This window comes from Salvelinus fontinalis, unplaced genomic scaffold, assembly GCF_029448725.1.
Source record: "Salvelinus fontinalis isolate EN_2023a unplaced genomic scaffold, ASM2944872v1 scaffold_0002, whole genome shotgun sequence".
Classification (NCBI taxonomy): domain Eukaryota; kingdom Metazoa; phylum Chordata; class Actinopteri; order Salmoniformes; family Salmonidae; genus Salvelinus; species Salvelinus fontinalis.
This window is the reverse complement of record NW_026600211.1, coordinates 1,018,998-1,034,048: the sequence shown is the minus strand read 5'-3', so window position 1 is coordinate 1,034,048 and position 15,051 is coordinate 1,018,998. Positions and strand designations below refer to the sequence as shown.

The 15,051-nt window shown below is 48.1% G+C and overlaps 1 protein-coding gene across 1 annotated transcript; it reads left to right on the top strand.

The window, feature by feature from the left end:
- The first annotated feature begins 1,567 nt into the window (after nucleotides 1-1,567).
- On the top strand, nucleotides 1,568-9,224 carry LOC129841846 (dual specificity protein kinase CLK2-like). The gene is made up of 10 exons (XM_055910164.1): nucleotides 1,568-1,639; nucleotides 2,739-2,829; nucleotides 3,012-3,078; nucleotides 3,178-3,294; nucleotides 3,955-4,093; nucleotides 6,490-6,619; nucleotides 6,699-6,781; nucleotides 7,319-7,398; nucleotides 7,555-7,645; nucleotides 8,996-9,224. The coding sequence occupies exons 1-10, from the start codon at nucleotides 1,568-1,570 to the stop codon at nucleotides 9,170-9,172; spliced, it is 1,047 nt and encodes a 348-aa protein (XP_055766139.1). The 3' UTR covers nucleotides 9,173-9,224.
- Nucleotides 9,225-15,051: the final 5,827 nt, after the last annotated feature.

Here is a 15,051-nt window from a genome sequence, read left to right as displayed (position 1 = left end):
GCAAAGGGTCAGCGTTGGGGGTTAGAGTAATGTATTTATTGTATGTAACTACAGACAGAATTAAATAACTGTCCAGATCCACAGTCAGTTTAACTGACAATTTCAAGCACTTCATTCTTTCTCTGCTTAATGATAACACTAGAAGCCCATTTAGCCTATTAAAGCTATACTGCTCCCATATTAATCTGCTACACCTATCCATCTACTAACTGACATACAGGCCAGATCAGTATCACCAAACACAGTCAGCAAACTTTAAAGGTACAATCCTGAGTTTGTGTCAGCCCAACAGCAGCCCAACCACTTGGTTTGGTGTAAAGCTTAGAGATGGGTCTAGTCGTGCTTGTAAACATTATTCCTAAAAAAAAGTTTCAGAAGTTGCACCTGTGCTTGTAGTGAAGAGATGCGCTACATGGCAGTTTGGAACTCAGTAGGGAGTGTTGAAACTGAGGGCAGATACCCTTCAGCACTCTGCAGTCCCGTTCTGTGAGCTTGTGTGGCCTACCACTTTGCAGCTGAGCTGTTGTTGCTTCTAGACGTTTCCACTTCACACTCACAGTTGACCGGGGCAGCTCTAGCAGTGCAGAAATTTGACAAACTGACTTGTTGGAAAGGTAGCATCCTATGACGGCGCCACATTTACATTTACGTCATTTAGCAGACGCTCTTATCCAGAGCGACTTACAGTAGTAGTGAGTGCATACATTTTTTATACTAGTCCCCCGTGGGAATCGAACCCACAACCGTGGCGCTGCAAGTGCCATGCTCTACCAACTGAGCTACACGGGACGTTGAAAGCAGTTCTTTGTGTTGGTGAAGAATATACATGACTGGGTAATTTGTACATGTTTAAGTTCCTCCCTGGTATATCCGGAGAGTTAACTTCCTTGCAATTGCTTGAATAAAATCTTACCATGAAAATGAGCTCTGCCTGATCCCTGGAACAAGTTTTTCTTCAACAGTATACACAGAGGACAGGTGTAGAAAAGCACTATGCCAGAGTGCGGGGGTTAAGGAGGGAAACTAAATATGCCCCTCGTACACTCACACACACTTACACTCACACACACTCCACATCTTAATTCTGGTCTCAGGACTTTCCCTGGGGGGTGTAACCAAAGGTTATTATTAGTGTCCGTCTCAACTCCCTCTTCTTCTCTCTCAATCTCCTGTATCCTTCTCATACTTCTCCTTCCCTATCTACTTTCTCCTTATCTGTCTGTCTCTTTGCTTCTCTGTTCTGTCTTCATCGGTTCATCTAATCTGTATTTTTCTCTCATCTTGTTTCATTCTTACTTCACTCTTACTTTTGTCTCTTTTCTGCCACTGTCTTTTTCTTTTTTCTGTTTTCTCTTCCCTCTGTTTACTTTGTCTGTTCTGTCTTCCTTTGCACTCCTTTTTGCTCGGTCATTAGTTTTTGTCTCCTCTCTTCTGTCATCTTTCCTTTTCCTGTTTCACTGTTTGTGGGCTTTATCCTTCTTCACTGTCTTCTTTACCTACTCTGTATCTTCCTCTCCCCTCTTTTTCCCTTATCTTCTTAATTCTCTCTCTCTCTCTGTTCTGAGTTATGGGGAAGACAGAGTTGTACTCTGTGTATAAGAGCTTTCTGGACTGTATCTGCCTCTATGAGTACCCATCTGCATCTTTCCTCCTCGTCCTCCTCGTCTGCTTCTCTCTTACATTTTCTCCTTTCCTTTCCTTCTCTCTCCCATCCTCTCCCATCCTCTCCTTTCCTTTTATTTCCTTCTCAATCCCATCGTCTCCTTTCCTTTCCTTCTCTCTCCCATCCTCTCCCATCCTCTCATTTCCTCTGCTATGCACTGTTCATATGTTCACTGCCCTTTTCTTAGTGTTTGAATTCATTTAGTTGTGTTTTGTGAAGTTTGATACAGCGCAGTTTTATTCCTGGCAACTCTTCACTCTCTACCTGTGTTCTGCCTCTCTACCACAACTCTTCACTCTCTACCTGTGTTCTGCCTCTCTACCACAACTCTTCACTCTACCTGTGTTCTGCCTCTCTACCACAACTCTTCACTCTCTACCTGTGTTCTGCCTCTCTACCACAACTCTTCACTCTCTACCTGTGTTCTGCCTCTCTACCACAACTCAGAGAGAGAGAGAGAGATAGTCTGTGTGTGTGTTCATTCAGTCTGTAAGCCACCCTCTAAGTCAGGGAATGTTGCCCGCTCAGCACTCTCTCTTTTTCTCTCTCGCTCTCTCTTTCTCTCAGCACTCTTTCTCCTTGTGATGTTCTGATATTAATACAGTCTTAGAATGTAGATGGAAATAGTCACAGAGCTGCTCCATGCAGGCCAGCCAGTCACTTGACATTTCTCATTTAGGCCCTTAACACCAGGACAGGACAGGGAGAGGGTTTAGGGCTCCACTCTACTGTATGTACAGATAACATAGTCCACTACTGATATAGTCCACTTGTGCATACTCTGTTTAAGTGCAGTTCACTTCACCAGTTACTTGCTCCAGGTGGCAGTCCCAAGTAATTACATTCATCAGGAATGGACTGTTTTCTTAAAGGGAGTTAGGAGGAGCCTGTGGAATTGGATAACATCATCGGGGGCTTGCAACACTAGTCCTCAGCTTACAAGCATTTTAGATTATTAAGCAGCTGTTATGTCAGCTGTGTGTGTGTTATTGAGAGGCTCAGTCCAACTATGCTGACGACTTTTGCCCTGTTGTCCCCTCCTCTAAACCCCTGACCCCTGACCTCTGACCCCTAGCGGAGCAGCAGTGAGGGGCCAGGGAAGAACGAGAAGGCCCCTGACGATGGTCACCTGGCCTACCAGAATGGAGACGTTCTACAAGAGAGGTGTAGGCTATGTTTACCTTCTCATCTACTAGTCACTCCCCCTATCCCTCCTACTATCCTCTAGTCTTCACATATTGAAAAGACAGGATAGGTGAATGTTTTCGAGCCCTCTCATAAAGAGACTCCTCTACTTCCCAGTCTTAATTGAAACCCCATGCCTCCATCTCTTCGTCTTCCCCATCAGATGAGGTTATCAGTCTGTTGGGAGAGGGCACCTTTGGGAAGATGGTGAGGTGTGTGGACCGGCGCAGGTATGAGAGGCATTTATAAAATACGCATGGACACTCGTAGATCATCAGGTGGAGCGTGTGCTGGTTGTTAGCTAGCTATTCTCTCTGTCTCTCTCTCAGGGCTGGGGCATGTGTAGCTCTGAAGATCATTAAGAACATGGAGAAGTACAGACAAGCTGCTAAACTGGAGATCAATGTCCTGGAGAAAATCAACAAGAAAGACCCACACAACAAACAGTAAGGAGTCTGATGAACCAGTAGAAAGTTTGAGAAGTTGTTTCCCTCACCTTCTGTGGCTTTCTCTTTACTTCTCATTTCTCAAATACTTATGTCATGCAATAAAATGCAAATTAATTACTTAAAAATCAATGATTTTCTGGATTTTTGTTTTAGATTCCGTCTCTCACATTTGAAGTGTACCTATGATATAAATGACAGACCTCTACATGCTATGTATGTAGGAAAACCTGCAAAATCGGCAGTGTATCAAATACTTGTTCTCCCCACTGTATATGTATGCCCATATGCATGCTGGTAGCTCTCCAGAACCAGTGTTGGTGGTGACTACTTCCATAGACGATGACATTACTTAACAGGGATTGTTTGGTGTCTGGTAATGGTCTCTTTGACCAGAAGAGGGCGCTGGTTCATTGATGTAGCTCAGTCTACTAGCCTGAATCTCAACTCTGGGCCTCAAAGCCAGTTCCACTGCTTTTTTCATTGTTCCCCTCTAATCAGGGACTGATTTAGAGCAATTCATTATAAGGTAAAACAGAAAAGCAGCAGGCTCCGGACCTCGTAAGGTCAGAGTTGAATACCGCTGGTCTACTACATACTGTGGAGGAACTCCTATGGGCAGCAAGTGCAACGCTGGGCAGTGTCACCTTGGCTGTCCAGGTATTATCATGATGGATGCATGGTTTATCTGTTTCCCTCTGCAGTTCTCCATATCAACAAGCTGACCCACACTGACCTCAAACCTGAGAACATCCTGTTTGTCAACTCTGACTACACCAAAACTTACAACCCTGAGAAGGTGAGGGGGGGGGCTTTATCCTTCCTTCTTCACTCTCTTCTTTACCTACGCTGTATCTGGGGGTTTCTCCTTTGGGCAAAAGACCGTCCTCTGTCCTCTCTCCTCCGTCCTCTCTCATCTGGGACCCGGAAACCGATAAGGGGTCGAGGAGTGTGTCAATTTATTAGTAGGCAAACGGAAGAGTGTCGTCCCCTCCTCGATAGACACTTTTCATTGAGGACACTCATGTCTACAGTATCCTACTGCAGAAGTTTTGACATCTGCCATACCCCGTTTGAAATATACCACACCCCATTTGAAATATACCACACCCCCTTTGAAATATACCACACCCCATTTGAAATATACCACACCCCATTTGAATCAGATTTGGTTTTGTCAGAGGAGAAAAACATGCACACTTTAAAAACAATATGCTACGTATTGTTTTAACCATAAAATGTTTTGCATCTTAATTTGTTTTGATCACTTTAAAAATGTATTTTGGGATCCACCCCTGTAAACGTAATTTGCCTGATGAGTGGAGAAGGAACGTCTCATTTCAACCAAGCACATTTTCCTCCACGGTCACTCTCCATGCCGATTAACCTAGATTCACTTTTACCTTTTTCAAAATGAGGCGAGAGAGGACGGAGGATAGAGGACGGAGGATAGAGGGCGGAGGATAGAGGACAAAGGATAGAGGACGGAGGATAGAGGGCGGAGGATAGAGGGCGGAGGATAGAGGACTGAGGATAGAGGGCGGAGGATAGAGGACGGAGGATAGAGGGCGGAGGATAGAGGGCGGAGGATAGAGGACGAAGGATAGAGGACGGAGGATAGAGGGCGGAGGATAGAGGGCGGAGGATAGAGGACGGAGGAGAGAGGGCGGAGGATAGAGGACGAAGGATAGAGGACGGAGGATAGAGGGCGGAGGATAGAGGGCGGAGGATAGAGGACGGAGGATAGAGGGCGGAGGATAGAGGACGGAGGATAGAGGACGGAGGAGAGAGGGCGGAGGATAGAGGACGGAGGATAGAGGACAGAGGATAGAGGACGGAGGATAGAGGGCGGAGGATAGAGGGCGGAGGATAGAGGACGGAGGATAGAGGACGGAGGAGAGAGGGCGGAGGATAGAGGGCGGAGGATAGAGGACGGAGGATAGAGGACGGAGGATAGAGGGCGGAGGATAGAGGGCAGAGGATAGAGGGCGGAGGATAGAGGACGGAGGAGAGAGGACGGAGGAGAGGGCACCGAGGAGAGAGAACGGAGGAGAGTGGGCGGAGGATAGAGGACGGAGGATAGAGGGCGGAGGATAGAGGGCGGAGGATAGAGGGCGGAGGAGAGAGGACGAAGGATAGAGGGCGGAGGAGAGTTTGCGGAGGATAGAGGACGGAGGAGAGAGGACGAAGGAGAGAGGACGGAGGATAGAGGACGGAGGAGAGAGGACGGAGGAGAGAGGACGGAGGATAGAGGACGGAGGAGAGAGGACGGAGGAGAGAGAGGACGGAGGATAGAGGACGGAGGATAGAGGACGGAGGATAGAGGACGGAGGATAGAGGGCGGAGGAGAGTGGGCGGAGGATAGAGGGTCGGAGGATAGAGGGCGGAGGAGAGAGGACGGAGGAGAGAGGACGGAGAAGAGAGGACGGAGGAGAGAGGACGGAGGATAGAGGACGGAGGATAGAGGACGGAGGATAGAGGGCGGAGGATAGAGGGCGGAGGATAGAGGGCGGAGGATAGAGGACGGAGGAGAGAGGACGGAGGAGAGGGGACCGAGGAGAGAGAACGGAGGAGAGTGGGCGGAGGATAGAGGACGGAGGATAGAGGGCGGAGGATAGAGGACGGAGGATAGAGGGCGGAGGAGAGAGGACGAAGGATAGAGGGCGGAGGAGAGTGTGCGGAGGATAGAGGACGGAGGAGAGAGGACGAAGGAGAGAGGACGGAGGAGAGAGGACGGAGGAGAGAGGACGAAGGAGAGAGGACGGAGGAGAGAGGACGGAGGATAGAGGACGGAGGAGAGAGGACGGAGGAGAGAGGACGGAGGATAGAGGACGGAGGAGAGAGGACGGAGGAGAGAGAGGACGGAGGATAGAGGACGGAGGATAGAGGACGGAGGATAGAGGGCGGAGGAGAGTGGGCGGAGGATAGAGGGTCGGAGGATATAGGGCGGAGGAGAGAGGACGGAGGAGAGAGGACGGAGGAGAGAGGACGGAGGATAGAGGGTGGAGTATAGAGGACGGAGGAGAGAGGACGGAGGATAGAGGGTGGAGGATAGAGGACGGAGGAGAGTGGGCGGAGGATAGAGGGTCGGAGGATAGAGGGCGGAGGAGAGAGGACGGAGGATAGTCATCTTCTTTCTCCCCCCCTCTCTCTCTCTCTCTGTCCCCCCCACCTCTATTTCTCTCGCTCTCTCAGAAGCGGGATGAGAGGAAAATGGAGGATACAACAGTAAGGCTGGTGGATTTTGGCAGTGCCACGTTTGACCACGAACACCACAGCACCATCATATCTACACACCACTACCATGCTCCTGAAGTTGTTCTGGGTAACATACAGACATCACACTCACACACTCTAATCTTGGACTATTGGCTAGCTGAACATTTGTTACTTTTCCAACTCAGAGCTGGGCTGGAGTCATCCGTGTGATGTCTGGAGTATCGGCTGCATCCTGTTTGAGTACTATGAAGGCTTCACCCTATATCAGGTACTGTGTGTTTGTGTGTGGACGTGTTTAACTATACTTGTGGGGACCAGAAGTCCCTACAAGAACAGTAAACAAATAAAAATTTAACCAACTGGGGACATTTTGTTAGTCCCCACAAGGTCAAATGCTATTTCTCAGGGGTTTAGGGTTAGGGTTAGGGTTAGGAGTTAGGGTTAGTTTTAGGGTTATGAGCTAGGGTTAGGATTAAGGTTAGTGTTAAGGTTAGGTTTTGGGGTTAGTGTAAGGGTTAGAGTTACGGTTAAGGGTTAGGGTTAGGGTTAGGAGTTAGGGTTCGTTTTAGGGTTATGAGCTAGGGTTAGGATTAAGGTTAGGTTTTGGGTTTAGTGTAAGGGTTAGAGTTACGGTTAAGGGTTAGGAGTTAGGGAAAACAGGATGTTGAATGGGACTGAATTGTGTGTCCCCACAATGTTAGTTACAAAAGACTGTGTGTGTGTTTGTTGTTTGTGTGATACAAGTGAAAGTGAACTAAGTTGGGAGTTTATAGCTTCTGCTGACCAGTGTTTGTGTTTGTCTCAGACCCATGACAACCAGGAGCACCTGGCCATGATGGAGAGAGTACGGGGACCTCTCCCCTCTACGATGATCTGCAAGACCAGGTAACACATGATGACAGTTACACACACACACATACACACTCCTCATAGACACACATACACACTCCTCACAGACACACATACACACTCCTTATAGACACACATACACACTCCTCACAGACACACATAGTATACACTTTGTCTGATTTGCCCTTTCAGGAAGCAGAAGTATTTTCACTGCAGGCGTCTGGACTGGAACGATAGCTCCAAGGCAGGACGATACGTCAAAGACCACATTAAACCTCTATGGGTAAGTTACCCCTGAGATAAAGACGCTCTAACCTGAGACTGGACTGGTAAAGCCTTAGATACTTGACACCTAAAGAAACCAGTCTCAACGTCAACAGTGAGGAGGCGACTCCGGGATGCTGGCCTTCTAGGCAGAGTTCCTCTGCCCAGTGTCTGTGTTCTTTTGCCCATCTTAATCTTTTATTTTTATTGGCCAGTCTGAGATATGTTTTTTTCTTTGCAACTCTGCCTAGAAGGCCAGCATTCCAGAGTCGCCTCTTCACTGTTGATGTTGAGACTGGTGTTTTGTGGGTACTATTTAATGAATCTGCCAGTTGAGGACTTGTGAGGCATTTGTTTCTCAAACTAGGCACTCTAATGTACTTGTCCTCTTGCTCAGTTGTGCACCGGGGCCTCCCACTCCTCTTTCTATTCTGGTTAGAGCCAGTTTGTGCTGTTCTGTGAAGGGAGTAGTACACAGCATTGTACAAGATCTTCAGTTTCTTGGCAATTTCTCGCATGGAATAGCCTTCATTTCTCAGAACAATAGACTGACGAGTTTTAGAAGAAAGGTCTTTGTTTCTGGCCATTTTGAGGCTGATGCTGCTGATGCTCCAGATACTCAACTGGTCAGTTTTATTGCTTCTTTAATCAGCACTACACTACAATTTTCAGCTGTGTTAACATAATTGCAAAAGGGTTTTCTAATGATCAAGTAGCCTTTTAAAATGATAAACCTGGATTAGCTAACACAACGTGCCATTGGAACACAAGAGTGATGGTTGCTGATATTGGGCCTCTGTACGTCTATGTAGATATTCCATCAAAAATCAGCCTGTCACGACTTCCGCCGAAGTTGGTGCCTCTCCTTGTTCGGGTGGCGTTCGGTGGTCAACGTCACCGGCTTTCTAGCCGCCACCGATCTACATTTATTTTTCCATTTGTTTTGTCTTGATTGTACACACCTGGTTTCCATTACGTTATAATTTATTCCCTATTTAACCCTCTGGTTCCCACATGGTTTTGTGCGTGTTTGTTCTTTGTTAAGTAGTCGCTCTGTTGTGTCGAGCTGGAATATTTTTCCCTGTATGGAATGTGTTTGTGATTTTCCGAGTAAAGTACGTTGTTACTCAATTCTGTGTCCTGCGCCTAACTCCGTCCTACCTGCTGCACACAGACTCTTGACACAGCCGTTTCCAGCTACAATAGTCATTTACAACGATAACAATGTCAACACTGTATTTCTGATCAATTTGATGTTATTTTAATGGACTAAAAAAAGTATTTTCTTTCAAAAACAAGGACATTTCTAAGTGACCCCAAACTTTTGAATGGTACTCTCTCTCTCTCTCTTTCTCTCTCTCTATTTCAGAGATACCGGTTATCAGAAGCTAAGGAGCATCATCAGTTCTTTGACCTGTTGGAGAAGATGCTGGAGTACGAGCCCTCCAAACACCTCTCTCTCTCCTCCGCCCTCCGCCATCCCTTCTTCCTACCACTCCGTAGGGGCAGCAAGGCCTGGGAGAGCACCCGGAACATCTGCCGATGACCCCTGACATTTAACCCTTGACATGGATGCGAGGAAGGACAGCCCGACCATGTCATACAACGTGCCGTTGTAATGTGTCAGGAAGTCGTGCTTTGTGACAAATTGGTGTCTGGAATCCCTGTGCATTATGAGGGAAATAGGATAATCTGACCTCAGTGTCTGGGGCAAATGTATCCTTCTCCACCTTTAACATAAAAAATGGAATGGAGAGAGAGTCTGTCACTTCCCTTTAGGGTTTGATTCAGTGGATGCTGCTGAGGGGAGGACAGGCTCATAATAATGGCTGGAACGGAGTGAATGGAATGGCATCAAACCAGGTGTTTGATGTATTTGATACCATTCCACTCATTTCGCTCCAGCCATTACCAAGAGTCCGTCCTCCCTAATTAAGGTGCAACCAATCTCCTGTGGTTTGATTGGCAGTCTCCTTATGCTGATTGACAGCTTCGCTGCACAGTGGAGGCGGGCCTAGTGGCAGTGAAACATAGAGCACACTGTTTTAACTGCAGCATAACATTACACACACACACACACACACACACACACACACACACACACACACACACACACACACACACACACACACACACACACACACACACACACACACACACACACACACACACACACACACACACACACACACACACACACAACGGTTTATTTATGGTGCTATAATAATATGAACCCCTCTACTGATATATATCCTACTAGCTGAATCACACCAACACACCACCCTGTGCACCATTTGGACCCTGGCCTCAGAGTTTGATTGAGTGCCAGCTTAGTAGGGAGCATGGTCATAAGGCTATATTTATTTTATTTAACCAGGTAGGCTAGTTGAGAACAAGTTCTCATTTACAACTGCGACCTGGCCAAGATAAAGCATAGCAGTGTGAACAGACAACAACACAGAGTTACACATGGAGTAAACAATAAACAAGTCAATAACACAGTAGGAAAAAAACAAAATGAGTCTATATACAGTGTGTGCAAAAGGCATGAGGAGGTAGGCAATAAATAGGCATAGGAGCGAATAATTACAATTTAGTAGATTAACACTGGAGTGATAATTTATCAGATGATCATGTGCAAGTAGAGATACAGGAGTGCAAAAGAGCTATATACTGTAGGTATGTGAGAGAGGGAGCGAGAGAGAGGAAGAGCGAGAGATGTAGGGAGAGAGAGAGAGAGGAAGAGAAAGGGAGCGAGAGAGAGAGAGAGAAGAGATAGTCTTGACAAGTTTTCTTTCTCCAGCCTTGGCAGTGCTGAGAGGTGGCTTTAAGGCAGTGTGTTTGGATTCTGTCTGTATGAGACCCTTCTTCCAGAATGGTGTGAGTTACTTGTAGGGCTGTTGTGGTGATCCGAATGTGTGTGTGTGTGTGTGTTTTCCCTTTTCTTGGCAGTGCTGAATGTAAGCTCAGTCTGAAAGTCAACGTACGGTGTTAATGTGTGTAAATCAGGTCTAACATTAAAGTTGAGTGAGACCTCACCGGTCTCTATCTGAGTGTAGAGAGAGACACTGACGGAGGAAGTGTGTGTGAGTCAGTGTGTGTGTGTGACCGATTATTAGTTGCATGTTTGGACAGTCTTCTTTATTCTCATGTGTTTTGAGTGTGTGAAGCTCACAGGGGAAGCACATGTGTGTTTCCCATGTCTCTGTGTGTCTTGTCAGTGAGAGCAGTCTCAGACTGAGTCATGGTAATTCACACACACTAACATTAGACAGCCCTGTTATTGTACTGGTCTGAAAGGAATGACCTTAGTACATCCCTGACCTGTGTGTGTGTGTGTATCAGAGAGAAAGAGGGAGAAACAGAGGGTGTGTGTGTGTGTGTGTGTGTGTGTGTGTGTGTGTGTGTGTGTGTGTGTGTGTGTGTGTGTGTGTGTGTGTGTGTGTGTGTGTGTGTGTGTGTGTGTGTGTGTGTGTGTGTGTATGTGTGTGTGTGTTCTAGTCAGGCTGGCTGCCCTTCACATGCTGGACACTGATCCACAGTGGAATCCCTTAAGAAGCTCAGACAGCAGTGATTCTGGAAGCTCCAACACACATACACCACAGGAGGTTGGTGGTACCTTAATTGGGGAGGACAGGCTTGTGGTAATGGCTGGAGCGGAATACGGGGAATGGTTTCAAATACATTAAACACATTGTTTCCATTTGTTTGATGCTATTCCATTTGTCTGTTCCAGCGATTATTATGAGCCGTCCTCCCCTCAGCAGCCTCCACTGACATACACACTTTACACCCTGCTAACCGTCCACCTTCCTCCTGGCTATAAATGGACTCACTACCACTCCTGACCTACTGGACTCCTTAATGTCTTGCTGTCCCATGTGTCCCTGTACTCTGTCTTACACCCCCAGCCCTCCTCAGTCCTCCCACCCCCCCAGTCCCCCTCCCCCCAAAAATAAAAATCTGTGCATAAGGATCTGTGACAGAGGGGCTGTGGGCTCTCTCCTCCATCTCGTTAAGGAATTAATGGTGTCCTCATCTGTCACAAACCAAGGCCCAGGGGGTTGGAGGTGAAGAGGGGGAGGGGAGAGGGGGGAGGGGAGGGGGGTGAGGGGGAGGGGAGAGGGGGAGGTTGGATTGACTTTGGGAGATGGCGAACCTTGGGAGCCCCACACACACACTCTCTCCCTCCATCCCCCATGTCCTGCCAAATATGTCCTGGCTGAGCTTGAACTGTACAGATCTACTATCTTAATTTCATCACTATGTTATTGCAGAGAATCTTCCTGCACAGCAGGAAATGCAAACTTGTAGTGTGTTCAAGGTTTAAAAAGGCTTCTAAAGTTTGTAATTCCCACTTAAACATGTCGGATTTGATTTGATCTAATGACCGATGTATTAATACCTACAAAATTGTCCATGAATTATAATCCACATAATAATTCACATTTCCTGTTGCTGCAGGATCATTTTCCTGCTGTGAGAAACTGGTCAAATTAAGATATCTGTAGCAATTCCTGATGTAGCAGGAGAAGAAGAATGGACACCAAGCCAAAGGGAACAGCTGATCACCTGATGTCCTTCTCAGGGTTCTATCAGAGCTTTATGTCTCCTTTCTTTGTGTTTTTAGTTTGTGTAATGTTATAGACACACACACACGCACACACACACACACACGCACACACGCACACACGCACACACGCACACACGCACAGACACACGCACAGACACACGCACAGACACACACAGACACACACACACACACACACACACACACACACACACACACACACACACACACACACACACACACACACACACACACACACACACACACACACACACACACACACACACACACACACACGTGTGCATTCCTGTCACATATCCTAGCATGCCTGGCACTAGCCACACGGCTAGTAAACCAGACTCCCTGTGTCCTGACAGCTGCTCTTTCTGTCTGTTTCACAACAGACCTGAGATAAACAGGGGTCATATCTCTTCTTTCACTGCTCTCTACTCCCTCACCATCCCATCCCTCCATCCCTTCATCCCTCCCATACCTCCATCCCCATCCCTCCATCTCTCTATCCCTCCCATCCCTCCATTCCTCCATCCCCATCCCTCCATCCCCCCATCCCTCCATCCCCCCATCCCTCCATCCATCCCTCCATCCCTCCATCCCTGACACCCCTCCATACTTCCATCCCTCCATCCCTCTATCCCTCCCATCCCTCCATCCCTCCATCCCCATCATCCCTCCCATACCTCCATCCCCCATCCCTCCATCCATACATCCATCCCTCCCATCCCTCCATCCCTCCCATACCTCCATCCATCCCTCCCTCCCTCCATCCCTCCATCCATCCCTCCCATCCCTTCATCCCTCCCATATCTCCATCCCTCCATCCATCCATACCTCCATCCATCCATACCTCCATCCCTCCATCTCTCCCATACCTCCATCCCTTCCATCCATCCCTCCATCCCTCCATCCATCCCTCCCATCCCTTCATCCCTCCCATATCGCCATCCCTCCATCCCTCCCATACCTCCATCCCTCCATCCCCCATACCTCCATCCCTCCATCCGTACCTCCATCCATCCCTCCCATCCTGCCATCCCTCTATCCCTCCCATGCCTCCATCTCTCCATCCATTCCTCCCATCCCTCCATTCCTCCATCCATACCTCCATCCCTCCATCCATCCCTTCATCCCTCCCATACCTCTGTACCTCCATCCCTCCATCCCTCCCATACCTCCATCTGTACCTCCATTCCTCCCATCCCTCCATCCCTACCATACCTCCATCCATACCTCCATCCCTCCACCCCTCTATCCCTCCCATGCCTCCATCCCTCCATCCATTCCTCCCATCCCTTCATCCCTCCATCCATACCTCCATCCCTCCATCCATCCCTTCATCCCTCCCATACCTCCATCCCTCCATCCATCCATTCCTCCATACCTCCATCCCTCCATCGCCCACATCCCTCCATCCCTCCATCCCTCCATCCCTCCATCCATCCCTTCATCCCTCCCATACCTCCATCCCTCCATCCATCCATTCCTCCATACCTCCATCCCTCCATCGCCCACATCCCTCCATTCCGCCCATCCATCCATCCCTCCATCCCTCCATCCCTCCATCCCTCCCATACCTCCATCCCTCCCATACCCCCATCCCTCCATCCCATCCCTCCATCTCTCCATCCCTCCCTTTCCCTCACCTGCTCTCTCTATCTGCTGTGTCTGAATACCTGGAATGACTTGCCCTGTCAGTCTCAGGTGGTTTACATAAGAAAACAGTTGGGGAAATGGCTGCAGAGTGCACACTGTTATGTTTCCAAGCCTGTTGAAGATCCATAATGGTTGAAGTGGTGCTGTTTGAAACGAGAACAGAATCTAGAGTATGAGAAGACATTGTCCTTTTTCCTCATTCCTGCCCCTTTTGCTGGATGGTCTTCAGATCAGTATGTAGTAACTACCGTCTTCTGCTCTAAACACAGACTACTGTCTCATACTGACTGACTGACTTTCCCTCACGCCATCTATCTCTCTGTCTGCCTCTCTATTCCCATCCATCTCCCATTATCTACTGAACTCAGAGCCCTTCCATCCATCTGGCCTGTCTTAAACCTCCACCGTCATCTTGATCACAGCTGGTTACACCTGATCGAAGATCACTTTGTCTTTCTGCCTTCTAATGGTTGGAGATTGGGTATTGGGATTGCATAAACAGATCCCAGACCTGTGCTTAGGGCATCGTCTACTTAGAAGGCGTGAGGGAGGGTAACTTGTTGGAACTTTTTAAAGGTAACAATACCCTGCCATCCTCTCTGTTTGTCACACAAGCACACAGTCAGTCAGGAGAGTGTCTAACCCAACATGACATCAGCTAATGTGTCTAAGTCTTCTTCATACACAGGGTGCAGTCCCTGTTTCTGCTAACGAGATTCCCCTCGTTAAGTCCATAAGGAGGTCATCTCAAGGGGGGGGGGGGGGATAATAGTAAAGAGGGAGGGGTATAGAGGATGAGGGGGGAATGGGTTGAGTAGTAGATCCTCGGGGAGGAAAGCTGTCATTTTCACCTGAGAGGGCAATAGAACACACAGCACAAAGAGTGGAGGAGAGCAGGAAAGGAGCGCAGGAAGAACTTTGTCTGTGGGGTTGCTCTTCTCATTGCCTTCAGTTGACCTCAAGGCTTTGTGGAACTGGACTATGGGACACGGTTCGCTACAGTATATGGTCTCTGGCTGAAGCTCTAAGGACTTCATGGGTGTTTGAGGCTCAGGCCTACTGTGGGTGTCTGGGTAAGGAAGTACTGGACTGGGCTTGTTGTGTGTGTCTATCTGAAACGCTGCACATGCTGTCTGGGTGTAATCTCTAACTGCCTGTCTGTGTCCTTGTCCTTGCAGGTACTG